General features: G+C 44.1%; 1 protein-coding gene across 1 annotated transcript; it reads left to right on the top strand.

The window, feature by feature from the left end:
- Positions 1 to 8184: 8184 nt before the first annotated feature.
- On the top strand, positions 8185 to 10611 carry LOC120804270 (vesicular inhibitory amino acid transporter-like). Its single transcript, XM_040153617.1, has 2 exons — positions 8185 to 8565; positions 9424 to 10611. The coding sequence occupies exons 1-2, from the start codon at positions 8185 to 8187 to the stop codon at positions 10609 to 10611; spliced, it is 1569 nt and encodes a 522-aa protein (XP_040009551.1).
- Positions 10612 to 11698: the final 1087 nt, after the last annotated feature.

The following is an 11698-nucleotide window of genomic DNA, read 5'->3' as shown; positions in this document are numbered from 1 at the left end:
AAACTGTCCAGTCCATTTGGATACATTATATTTTTGCTGCTCTGATTATTTTTTTAATTTGTGGTTAATATTATTGTTGTTTTACCTTTGTCGTTACTAGAAAAACATGCAATTAACAGTAGAGGAAGTGTGTTTTCCAGATTGAGTGGGTTTATTTCCTGGACAGCACAGAAATTTGGGAGGAGAGGATGAAAAGGATAAAGGAAGGAAAGTGTGTGTATGTGTGTGCGTGTGTGTGTGTGTGTGTGTGTGTGTGTGTGTGTGTGTGTGAGGGGCGTTACTGTATGAAGCTTGATGGTGTGTCACTGAAGCACAAGCACAGTTCACTGCTCAAGCACAAAGCTCTAAGTGACTGCCGTCCCCCTCCTCCTGATGCTAATAAGCAGATCTGGGTCAGCTTACCCTCTCAAACACACGCACACACACACACACACACACACACACACACACACACAGCTACATACCCACTGGTAAGACACACAATCACTTCCACACTATCCACACATCCCCACCTGCACACACACGCACACATGGCCACTAACTCATAAAAATACACCCCCATCAACATTCTCTCCTCCAAAACACACACACACACACACACACACACACACACACACACACACAGACATAAACACACTGGCCTCCATTACTCCCAGGAGGCAAGACATGACATTGTGCCGCTGTCCGTGCATGATGCTCGAAGCTCTCTGCTTGTTGTGCTTGTCATCCAGACAGCGGTGATGAGGCACAGGGGAACTAATAGTCCAGAAGCACTTTGGGACTGCCACGCGTGATGCCAAGCAGCCTTCATTTTGTGGAGGAATGAACAGACTGTTAGTTCCCACTGACGGGGGGGATAATGTTAGATAGGGCCAATTATGTTTAGTGTTCATGAACAATAATATGATTTGATTATTTTTAGTTTTAATTATTTATTGTCTTTAATCTTATTTTTTGATTGTTCCTGCTGACCATAACGTGATTTAGTAGAGGAGAAGTGAGTGGAAAATAGAATATATATTTATATATAATTATATACAGGGAATTGCTGCATATTTAGGATTAATGGATAATAATGCGCTGATTAGATAACTTCTTTATTCTATTTTTTGTTTTGTTTTTTAAAAATAATTTTTAAACAAACAAATGAAGTAATGGGACAGTCATACTTTCTCCTCACAGTCAAGCATCCACTGCAGGGATTAGAACCAGAAACCCCTAAACCGAAAGCTCACTTCTAGATCATATTATGGGTTTTCAGCTCCCTTTCAAATGCTGTTTTTGTGGGGACAGGAAAAGACTGTGACTTCTCAGTGATACTAAGCTTTTTTTTTGCAGAACTCTCTGAAGGCAAAAACATCTGTCAGTGATGAATTTGTGTGTGATTATGAATCACAGAATTCTGGATTCATGTCCCTTCCATTGTCATGACAACATAGAACATCAGTGTGCATTCTGGGAACAGAAGACATTCCTTTTTGTAATTTAAAATGTAGCTTTATCTGTCTTCTGTCATTATGACGTTGCAATGGAATTATCAATTCAAATTCAAATGTAATTCAATCGAAATGACCATGATTAAGAACAGTATTGCCTAAGCAAATCAGTCCCTCCTTTGTTCACTTGTTCATATCATTAATTCACAGGAGCAGAAACTCCTGTGAATTAACATATTAATCTGTTAATGTGGAAGTGACTGGCAAAAATCAGTCAACAGAAAATTAAAGAAAGCTCAGTGTGTGTGAGTGAGTGAAGGAATGACAGTTGGAGGAACAGAGCCCAGTTTACGTAACAATCCTGACTCTGAGCACTTCTGATACATCAGAGCCACACTGCGGACAAACCCCCCCCCAACCTCCATGAATCTCCACCGCACCCTGTCACGCCTGCACACACACAAACACATTATTCCTCTTTGAGACACATAGGCCTACACTATAAACTCTATCTCTTTGTCTTCATCTTTCTCTCCCTCACATACTCACTCACACACACACACACACACACACACACACACACACACACACACACACACACACACACACACACACACACACACACACACACACACACACACACACACACACACACACAGTCTGTCACTACTGCTCTCTTCAATCCCTGGCCTTGTAAGCCCAGCAGATCTTTTTGGGCCATAAAGTGATTAATGTGTTTGTGCACCTGTCACTATTCATGCATTCATATGTGTGTGGGAGTGTGTGCACGTGCAAGTGTGTGTGTGGGAAGGGTATTTTTAAAAATACAAATATTTAAATTTATTTGTGTGTGTGTTTTTCATTTTGTCAATCTCTGTTTCTATTAGATAAGATGAATATGTCTGTACAGTATCAATATATTCATCCACCATCTTTAGAAATTGAGCATTTAAATTTGTAGTTATGTTTGGCCTTGCACACCTTGTCAGGTTGAAGTTGGGTGAAGCTGTGCCATGAACTGACACCCCCAAACAGCAACTGTCCAATCATAGCCACCAGAACTAGGCATGGCAGGCCTGTCAGGCTTTGGATTTGTACACATGTCAAAGCAATGTGCATGGGGCTCTAATAAAAGAGACACATGGCATTTAATAGTTTGGAGTGTCATGTCTTCTTATGCCTTTACAAACTCTAATGGCCACAGTGTAGGGAATTGATTTAACTCTGTTTATCTGCTCTAACAGAAGCCGCAAAAGTTAGCATGCCAGGTCAACTAGCATACAACCTACGGCAGTAACCTGGCCACTGAGCATACGCTAACTACATTATTTTTTGAGGTTACAGACTGCATTAGAAAAAGCCCCATTCAGGACTAGAAAATACCCTTGTGGAAGCAAAGATGGTACTATATCGGTAATTATAGCAGCTCTGCGTCTCATTTTGGTCTGGGGAAGTTTACACTCCAGCAACTAGCCAAATTTCGTTAGATAGTGTTATGTTTGCCAAACTCATCCTGCTAGTACGTATCCTCAAGTCTTTCTCTCATGAAAAACGAGGAAAATGTTTGAAACTATGAACATTAAAGCATAAAACCTAACCAGTGTTGCTTGTCCATGTGTGCTTTGTTTTTCTGTAAGTATCTAAACCATCCAGTTATTTAAGAGGGAATTTTAATTACATTTTAATTTATAATACACTGCAATGAAAAGAACAATGCTGCTCTTTTATTTCCACATCTTCTACATGGATCATCAGTGTATCCTACTGATATCTGCCTGGGACACGCCATCATGAGCATAGTAACAACCATTTGACAGGGTTTTTCATTTTAAAGAATGAATCAGAAATGATTTTTTTGTTTGTTTTTTTGTTTTTAAAGTCAGCTAGAGAAGGAGTTTTTGGCCAACTCATTAAGTTTTAGCGTTAGCTTCAACCTCTGCCACCTACCTACAGCTGACTCATCCTGCCAGCCAGAATTGTTATTTCAATGTCCAGTTATTAGCCAGAAAAGAGGAACCGGCCTTTGTTTACTTAGGTGTGAAATACTGTATGTATGTAAAACATGAGTGAGAGTTTCGACAAGCAGGTCTGCTACCGTTAGCAAACAAACAGCACTCGCTTCGCAAGAACGGAAGGACTGACTGGATGGCATGGCAACAGTTACTACGGAGGGCGGGGTTTACGGTGTAAATCGTTCGATCCCGACAGGTGCAGCCAAACCAGCAGAAAGGGGAGAACGATGCCAATCAAATCCAGTTTGTGCACGACCACCCGGCCCTGGGAAGAGGTTTAATCATGCAACTTAAGTGAACCCCCCCCCCCAAAAAAAGCTATTCTGTTATACACGTCAAGGAAGCTCACCCCGTTTCGTTCTCTAGCAGGATATCTCAAAAACCTGTAAAGCTTATTATACTGAAGTTTAGACTTGAATACTACCACCGTATGGCCATGTATAAATCCTGTAATTGGATGCAAAATCTAATTTTCCTAAATTACTTTCTTCAGTCTGTTAGTGTAGGCCACGTTCATTTCCACCCCACAGATCTTCGAACCTTTTTTTCTTTTTTCTTTTTTTTGCAAAATAGTTTTCCATCACACCTCCTACACATTTTCATCCACATGTGCTACACATTTGGAACATATTTGAATGAGACGTAAAAATGTTAACACTTTGTTTATTTACGCCTATGGGCCTATGTATCACCTTGATTTTCCAGATTCCTGTAAGCCTGAACTAAAGGTCCTTTTCTACTGCAGACATTTAGAATTGTCATTGTAGGAGAATCGCTGGGGTTACTAACAACATTAACAGTGGCTCTGTTCTGTTCATGTGTCCCAGTAGGACATGACAGTGTGACAGTGAGCCAGCAAGAACAATACCAGGACCCTGAAACTGAAGCAGCTAAATGGAATCCAACCATCGATGACTGTATTATTTAACCCGATGATTTTCCTGCTGTTACATGTCAAAATGTCTGCAGCCAAAATGGCGTATTTTTAAGGAAAGCATTGTTACACCTACTGAAACTAAATTCAGCTGACATGTGCACGTAGGCTATTAATTGCGAGCGATCCTGCAAATTTTCATTCTAAATTACCTATAACCTGGTAGCGCAAAAGTAACATGATACATTTAAATAATCAAATCAATGGTCAGGAGTCTGACTCACTTGTAATTTTCTACAATGCATTCGTATACAAAGCCCTAAAAAACCCAGGATTTAGGTTGACTGTTTCTACAAAATCATGGTCACCATCAGCCAATTAGCATCACCGCAGATCCGGATGCAGATGCACATTAAAAAAAAAAAAAAATCAATTCTCTATTATCGGAAAAACAAATTCTCACCACTGTGCAGTCTTGGTAGAAGCAAGTGCTATTTGACTGTTCTGTACTTTGCAGCATACTTTGCCTTTTTTCACTCACTCACTATAGTCCGAAAAAAAAAAAAAAGGTTTGGCTTGAACGCTTTTAATTCTCCTTCCATCCAGGTAGTCAAGACTTTCAGACACAAGAAACCAAGCAGCCTGTGCTGGGAAACTCTCGTTTCTCCAAAATCTCAACACACACACACACACACACACACACACACACACACACACACACACACACACGCACTCCTTCCAATTACTGTGGCCATGGCAACTATCAGAGATTACTGCTCCCAGTCGGGGCTGCACGGCTGTTAGACTAGGCTCTAAACCCCTCCATATCTCAGGCCTCCACACACGCACACACACACACACACACACACACACACACACACACACACACACACACCAACAACCACACACTGAACCGGGCGTGCTGCGAGCATACACTCCCCTCTCCGAGTGTCTGTCTCTCTCTTGCTGTCTCTCACTCACACACACACATCGAGCCTGAATTAATCCTTCTCTTTGTAGCCGCAGAGGCTAAATTGGTCGCCCCAGCAACCAATCTCAAAACCCTTTCAAATAAAAAAGGCAGACTGAAAATCCATTTTGTCACGAGGAAGTAGTTTATAAATACAATGTAATGTAGCCGTGTATATTTTATATATTTGTAAAACTCCTTTATATTTCTGCCGCGTTATTTTTTCTACGTCTTTAGTTTATATTTCTCCTCCATCAGCGTCGTTTTTGCAGATTTTGGGCGAGGCTGCACTTATTCCTCCCGTTCTTGCCTTTTTTTTGTGTGAGAGCGCGCGTGACGTTTTCCTCCGTCCCGGCGTTGGCCCGGGGTTTGCGCATGTGATGGGGGAGGGAGAGATGCCTCAAGGACTCTACCCATTCCCTCACTGTCCTACACACACACGCACGCACACACACACACACACACACACACACACACACACACACACACACACACACACACACACACACACACACACATACCCCCAGACAGTTATGACACACACTCACTAACAAACACCGTGCTGGCCTGAACACAAATAGCAGCTGGCAAAGCAGCCCAAGCCAAGCATGAAAATATGCGGAACTTTCTCTGTCTTCTGGCTGGTTTCTAAATTTAGACCTCCAGTCCATGTTACGTTTTTTTTTTTTTTTTTTGTCTTGCGCTGCTGCACATGCAACATTGTCTCGCATTTCTTAACACATTATTCTTTCCGCTTCCCTGGCAACTTGAATCAGCCTTGTGAAAAAAAAAAAGTCTCAATTTGTAATCGATTTGTCATTAACAGAGCATTTCAGTGCTTTTTAAAAGCTCATAAACCATCGCGACTGGGAGAGAAATGCCTTGGATTTTCAGCCTCCTTACTAGTGCGGGCTGCATTTCTGCAAGCAAGCTGCAAAAAAACTGGTGACAGTGTTGCTCAGCCGTGTCACAGCAGATTAGGGTGCCAAAGACGAGCTGCTTCGTATTCCCGACGACAAGAGCTGAGGTGGAGAAGAAATAACTCTCCCCCTAAGGTTTTTTTCCTCCGTCTAGATGTGTAGTAAATGTAGGCCAGTAAACGACAGGAATAGATAGAGAATACATAAAGCTATTAGATGAAGTCCGCGGTGTGTTAAATGGGCGGACGTGTTCTCTTCTTTAATTCTGTGTGAAGTAAAAAAAAAAAAAAAAAAAAAAAAAAGGTTGAGGTGGAGTCTGACCCGGTTTTTTTCTCCCCTCCTGTGGTTCAGGAGCTGTCCGTGGTGCTGTCGGTGCTCCGCAGCAGGCCAGCGGCAGCCCGCTCATCACATCAGCAACGAGTTGCATCCCTCCACAGCCTGCTGAACATGCACATCTGGACTCAAGCTGTTAAATGAGCAGGAAACCTGAAGTCTGTATCCGTATGCGTACATGGGAAATTCATACAGGCAGCTCCGGGTAAACAGTGCCAGTAATTTATATGTTTTAAAGGTGGGGAGTATTTTATACGGAAATACCTGAATTTGGTTTCTGAAGCTTATCTTAGATTTTGTCGGACATTCTCGGAAAATGCATTCAAATATTTTCTGCTGGAAAAGATGCTGTGCTCAGCGGGTATAATTTACACAGTGTCATTATTCCTAAAAATTCAAGCCTAACCTCGGAACATGAGGCCTTTTGTCTTTACATCACAGAAAATACCCATGAGGTGTGGGTATGACTATTGGCTGTGTGTGTGTGTGTGTGTGTGTGTGTGTGTGTGTGTGTGTGTGTGTGTGTGTACGCAGTCTCAGAGTAGGATATGCTTCAGTCCGCACGCTTCATCCCACAAATGTAAGATTGATTTCACATGTTAGAGTACAGTTGAGCAGGCCCGGTGGAAGAGTTTGGGTTGTTTTTTTTATTCTATCGAAAAAAAATGAGCTCATTCTTGCACCAACAGCCTCGATGCTTCATTTATAGAAGGTGTTAATTGCATCATACCGCAGATACAACCGTGGATGGATGTAAGAATTCCAAAATATATATTTCAATACACAACATTTTGATAAATGGATAAAGAAGTGTTTGTTATTTATTTATTCGGCATACATGCATGACGCCCGCTGTTTGTGGACGGCAGTGCCCGTCGACCTGTTGACAGAATGGAGCGTGAAAGCAGGTGAAATGTTTGATCTCCTCATTCATGCATAATGTGTCGGGGACACTGCTGTGATACTGCTGCCGCCTTTAAAGGACCGGTACGTTTCATCCTCTGCCGGTGAAGCAAAATCTCTCTCTCTCTCTCTCTCTCTCTCTCTCTGCCATCCGTGACCAGCCCTTACACTGGCACTCTACGCGGACACGTGCATGCTCCTCTCTCTCTCTCTCTTTCTCCCTCTCCGTCTCTCTCTCTCTCTCCCATTGGGCGATGCAGTCAGAGATTCCAGCGCTCGCGCTGTCGCCAACCGGACCCCTTAACTGAAAAAAAAAAAGACTGCTTGGGGAAAAAAATGCCACATTGTCTCTTTTAACCATAAATGAGGACACATTTTCGTTTTCGTCTCTCTTTTGGAGGCTTTCCTCGTTGAGGCAGATGCCCAGGAGTGTTGTTGTTGTTGTTTTTTTTTACATTTTTTTTTTTTTTGAGGGAGTAATATGGATGAGCAAGCCAGGAAACGCGGCTGAGGATTTTTAACGGTTTGGGTGAGACGGTTGGGGCAGCCGTTAGAGGGCTGGTTAGCTTACTTCGCGACGACATCGAAGAGGCAACAGGCATGACTCTATAGTAGCAGTAAAAAAAAAAGAAAAGAAAAGAAAACGCTAGTAAATCACCCTGCATGCATCTGCCTCTCTGCCTTTTTACTCGGTAATATCACTTTCATTCGAAGACCGTATTTTATTCGGATAAAGATGGCTCACCTAATCCGACACAAGATCAGCAACAAGCTGACCAACGCGGCCCACACGGTGTCCCACAAATCCCAGGCCAAGGTCAGCGGGGTCTTCGCCCGGCTGGGCTTCCAGGCCGCCACGGACGAGGAGGGTTTGGGTTTCGCCGAGTGCGACGACTTGGATTATGACTACAGGCAAGGGATGCAGATGGATGTCCTCCAGGGAGAAGACGAAGGGGGACCCGCGGAGGGAGACGGGGAGCTGGAGGGAGACAGCCATTACCAGAGAGACGGCACCTGCCCCAGGCCTTCGTCCCTGAAGCCGGGAGGCTCACTGGATGAGGAGAAACCGAAAATCACGTCATGGGAAGCTGGCTGGAACGTCACCAATGCCATTCAGGTACACTGTGACGACTTTCATCTTGTGTGTGTGTGTGTGTGTGTGTGTGTGTGTGTGTGTGAACGCAACAACACCATGTGCTGCATGCACCATGCAGGCCTGCAACTGGAAGAAAAGTCACCTTGAAGATTTTCACATCTTGACATTTAAGCTGTATCCAAGGAGAACGAGAGGAGAGTAGAGAGACGTGAGCATAACCTCACAACCCAAGATTGAAATAAACCAAAATGTTCAGTGGTGTCGAGTAAAATTAAATTGAGCTTCCAAATATATTTAAACCTGCTACATTTTTTTTGTCAATCATATTTAAATGCAGGCTTCAATTTAACATGTATTCATGGTTTGTGAATGCATTCATTAGAGCCAATGGGTTTTGGAATTTATTTATTCAAATCTTTTTATCAGTGGAGCTGCAGGCAGGGCCTGTTTGACTTTGATAGCCCCGAGGGCTGAATGGCGCCCACGTACTTATCAGCGGCTCCACCAAATTTTAAGATTGAATCAAATTAATGTCGAAAATCCTTTCTGGTGTTCTCTTTAATGCCTTAATTCGATGCCGCCCGCAGCTCGCGGAAAACGAAAGGCCCCGTTTTTCAAGGGCGAAGCGAAATAGAAAAAAAAAAAAAAAAAAAATGGCGTGATGCTGAAATTGGAAGTGAATCGGCTGCTGTAAGTCACACGTTTCTACATTGCGGGGAAATTTGTATGCGCAAAAAATGTCCCTTTTTCTTCTTGCTGTTATTACGTAAGGTGTGAGCCGGGGGAGCCAGTCATTGCGCGCCCGGGCTGGCTCGGCCTGGCTGTCACTGCGATGTGGGCCTCCTCCATTACCGCTCAACTGCGCTTCTCTGTCCGCAGGGCATGTTCGTCCTCGGCCTGCCGTACGCCATCCTCCACGGCGGCTACCTCGGTCTCTTCCTCATTATCTTTGCGGCCGTGGTCTGCTGCTACACGGGCAAAATCCTCATCGCGTGTCTGTACGAGGACAACGAGGACGGCATCAAGGTGCGCGTGCGGGACTCCTACGTGGACATCGCCAACGCCTGCTGCGCGCCCCGCTTCCCGGCGCTGGGCGGCCACGTCGTGAACGTGGCTCAGATTATCGAGCTGGTCATGACCTGCATTCTTTACGTCGTGGTCAGCGGCAACCTTATGTACAACAGTTTCCCGGGGTTTCCCGTCTCCCAGAAAGCCTGGTCCGTGGTGGCCACGGCCGCACTCCTGCCGTGCGCCTTCCTGAAGAACCTCAAGGCCGTGTCCAAGTTCAGCCTCCTCTGCACCCTGGCGCACTTCGTCATCAACGTCCTCGTGATTGCCTACTGTCTCTCCAGGGCGCGCGAGTGGGCCTGGGAGAAGGTCAAGTTTTATATCGATGTGAAGAAATTCCCCATTTCGATTGGCATCATCGTGTTCAGCTACACCTCCCAGATCTTCCTCCCCTCCCTGGAGGGAAACATGCAGAAGCCCAGCGAGTTCCACTGCATGATGGACTGGACCCACATCGCCGCCTGCGTCCTCAAGGGCCTCTTCGCCCTGGTGGCCTACTTGACATGGGCAGACGCCACCAAAGAGGTCATCACGGATAACCTGCCTTCAACCATCCGGGCTGTGGTGAACATCTTCCTCGTCGCCAAGGCGCTGTTGTCTTACCCGCTGCCGTTCTTCGCTGCAGTTGAGGTTCTGGAGAAGTCCTTGTTCCAGGATGGCGGGAGAGCTCTCTTTCCTGACTGCTACGGCCCTGGTGGGCAGTTGAAATCATGGGGTCTGGGCCTGCGAGTTGGCCTGGTAGTCTTCACCTTGCTTATGGCTGTCTTTGTCCCCCATTTCGCCCTACTGATGGGCTTAACTGGGAGCCTCACCGGCGCCGGCCTATGCTTCCTCCTGCCAAGCCTCTTTCACCTGAAGCTCCAGTGGAGGAATCTCCTGTGGCACCACGTCTTCTTCGACGTTGCCATTTTTGTTATTGGAGGCATATGCGCCATATCTGGCTTCATTCACTCGATTGAAGGGCTCATAGAGGCGTTCAGGTACAATATCCACGACTGAGAGCTTCAGAGATGACCTTTATGGAACGGTGATGTCCTAAAATGCCGCACTCCGGCAGGCTGTCATGACGCAGACCTTATCAAAACATCATGTTGACCACTTGACATAAAAGCTCATGAGGAGGATTATTTGTGTGAAATGTACATCTTTTTATTTTGCCTTCGTGATAATGTGCAATAATAAACTCTACATTCATAGTGTGAAGTAGTCTACTCATTCCAGAAACATGTTTTATTAGCTGGACAGAGGAACACGACCTCCGCATAACAGGGGGTGGTTAAATATGCGGGCAATATCAAGCCTGTCCAGGTATCAGTCTTCATGCAAAGTTGTCAAAGATCCAGTGAAAGTGTCCGCCATGGGTCTAACTGTGAGTGTGTACGTGTTTATAGCTGGGGAATGAAATATGTGAAAAACAATGAGGTGAATATGTTATTATTGGTTTTTAAGATGCTAGATATATCATTAATCCCACTTCAGAGAAAACATAAGACCAAGACACCCTTCATATCAGATGGTGCTCTGTGGATTATAAAAAACCATGAATAACTGATGTGATGTCGTTTAAACGGAACAATTTTATTTTCAGTTCGTTTTCGTTTCTGTGTCATATTTTCCATCTTATGCCTATAGTAGTCCTGTTGGCTCGTTTGTTTTTCTTGGTGTTTCAAGTGTCATTCTGGATGAAGTGAATTCAAAGTGCAAGCCAGTGGGTCCTAATTGTGTTATATGAAAAATGTCTGTCTGATAATATTCTCTTCCTATTGAACTTGTTCATTGTGATTTAATGGAACTATTCATGGTGTGTGAGACAAAGAATATTTGTTGAATTAAGAGATAAATAAATCAAATATTTTATGGCTGGTGATTCTAATGTTTCCTTGCCCGATGAAATGTAAGCAGGGACGACTGAAAAGTCTTACCGATGTGACTTTCTCTTTTATTTTTAATGTTGTGGGTCCTGTTAAACTTCCTCCTCAAAATGTCAACTACGCTTCCCCATTTCCTAAAACAACGATGTGAGCCTTCAAAGACAAGATTGTGATTTGCGTATACAAAGTTGAGTGACAAATGGTGTGCAGCTACT

This window comes from Xiphias gladius, chromosome 18 (assembly GCF_016859285.1).
Source record: "Xiphias gladius isolate SHS-SW01 ecotype Sanya breed wild chromosome 18, ASM1685928v1, whole genome shotgun sequence".
NCBI classification, from domain to species: domain Eukaryota; kingdom Metazoa; phylum Chordata; class Actinopteri; order Istiophoriformes; family Xiphiidae; genus Xiphias; species Xiphias gladius.
Note: the sequence above shows the minus strand (reverse complement) of the source record. Positions and strands in the feature narration are given on the sequence as shown.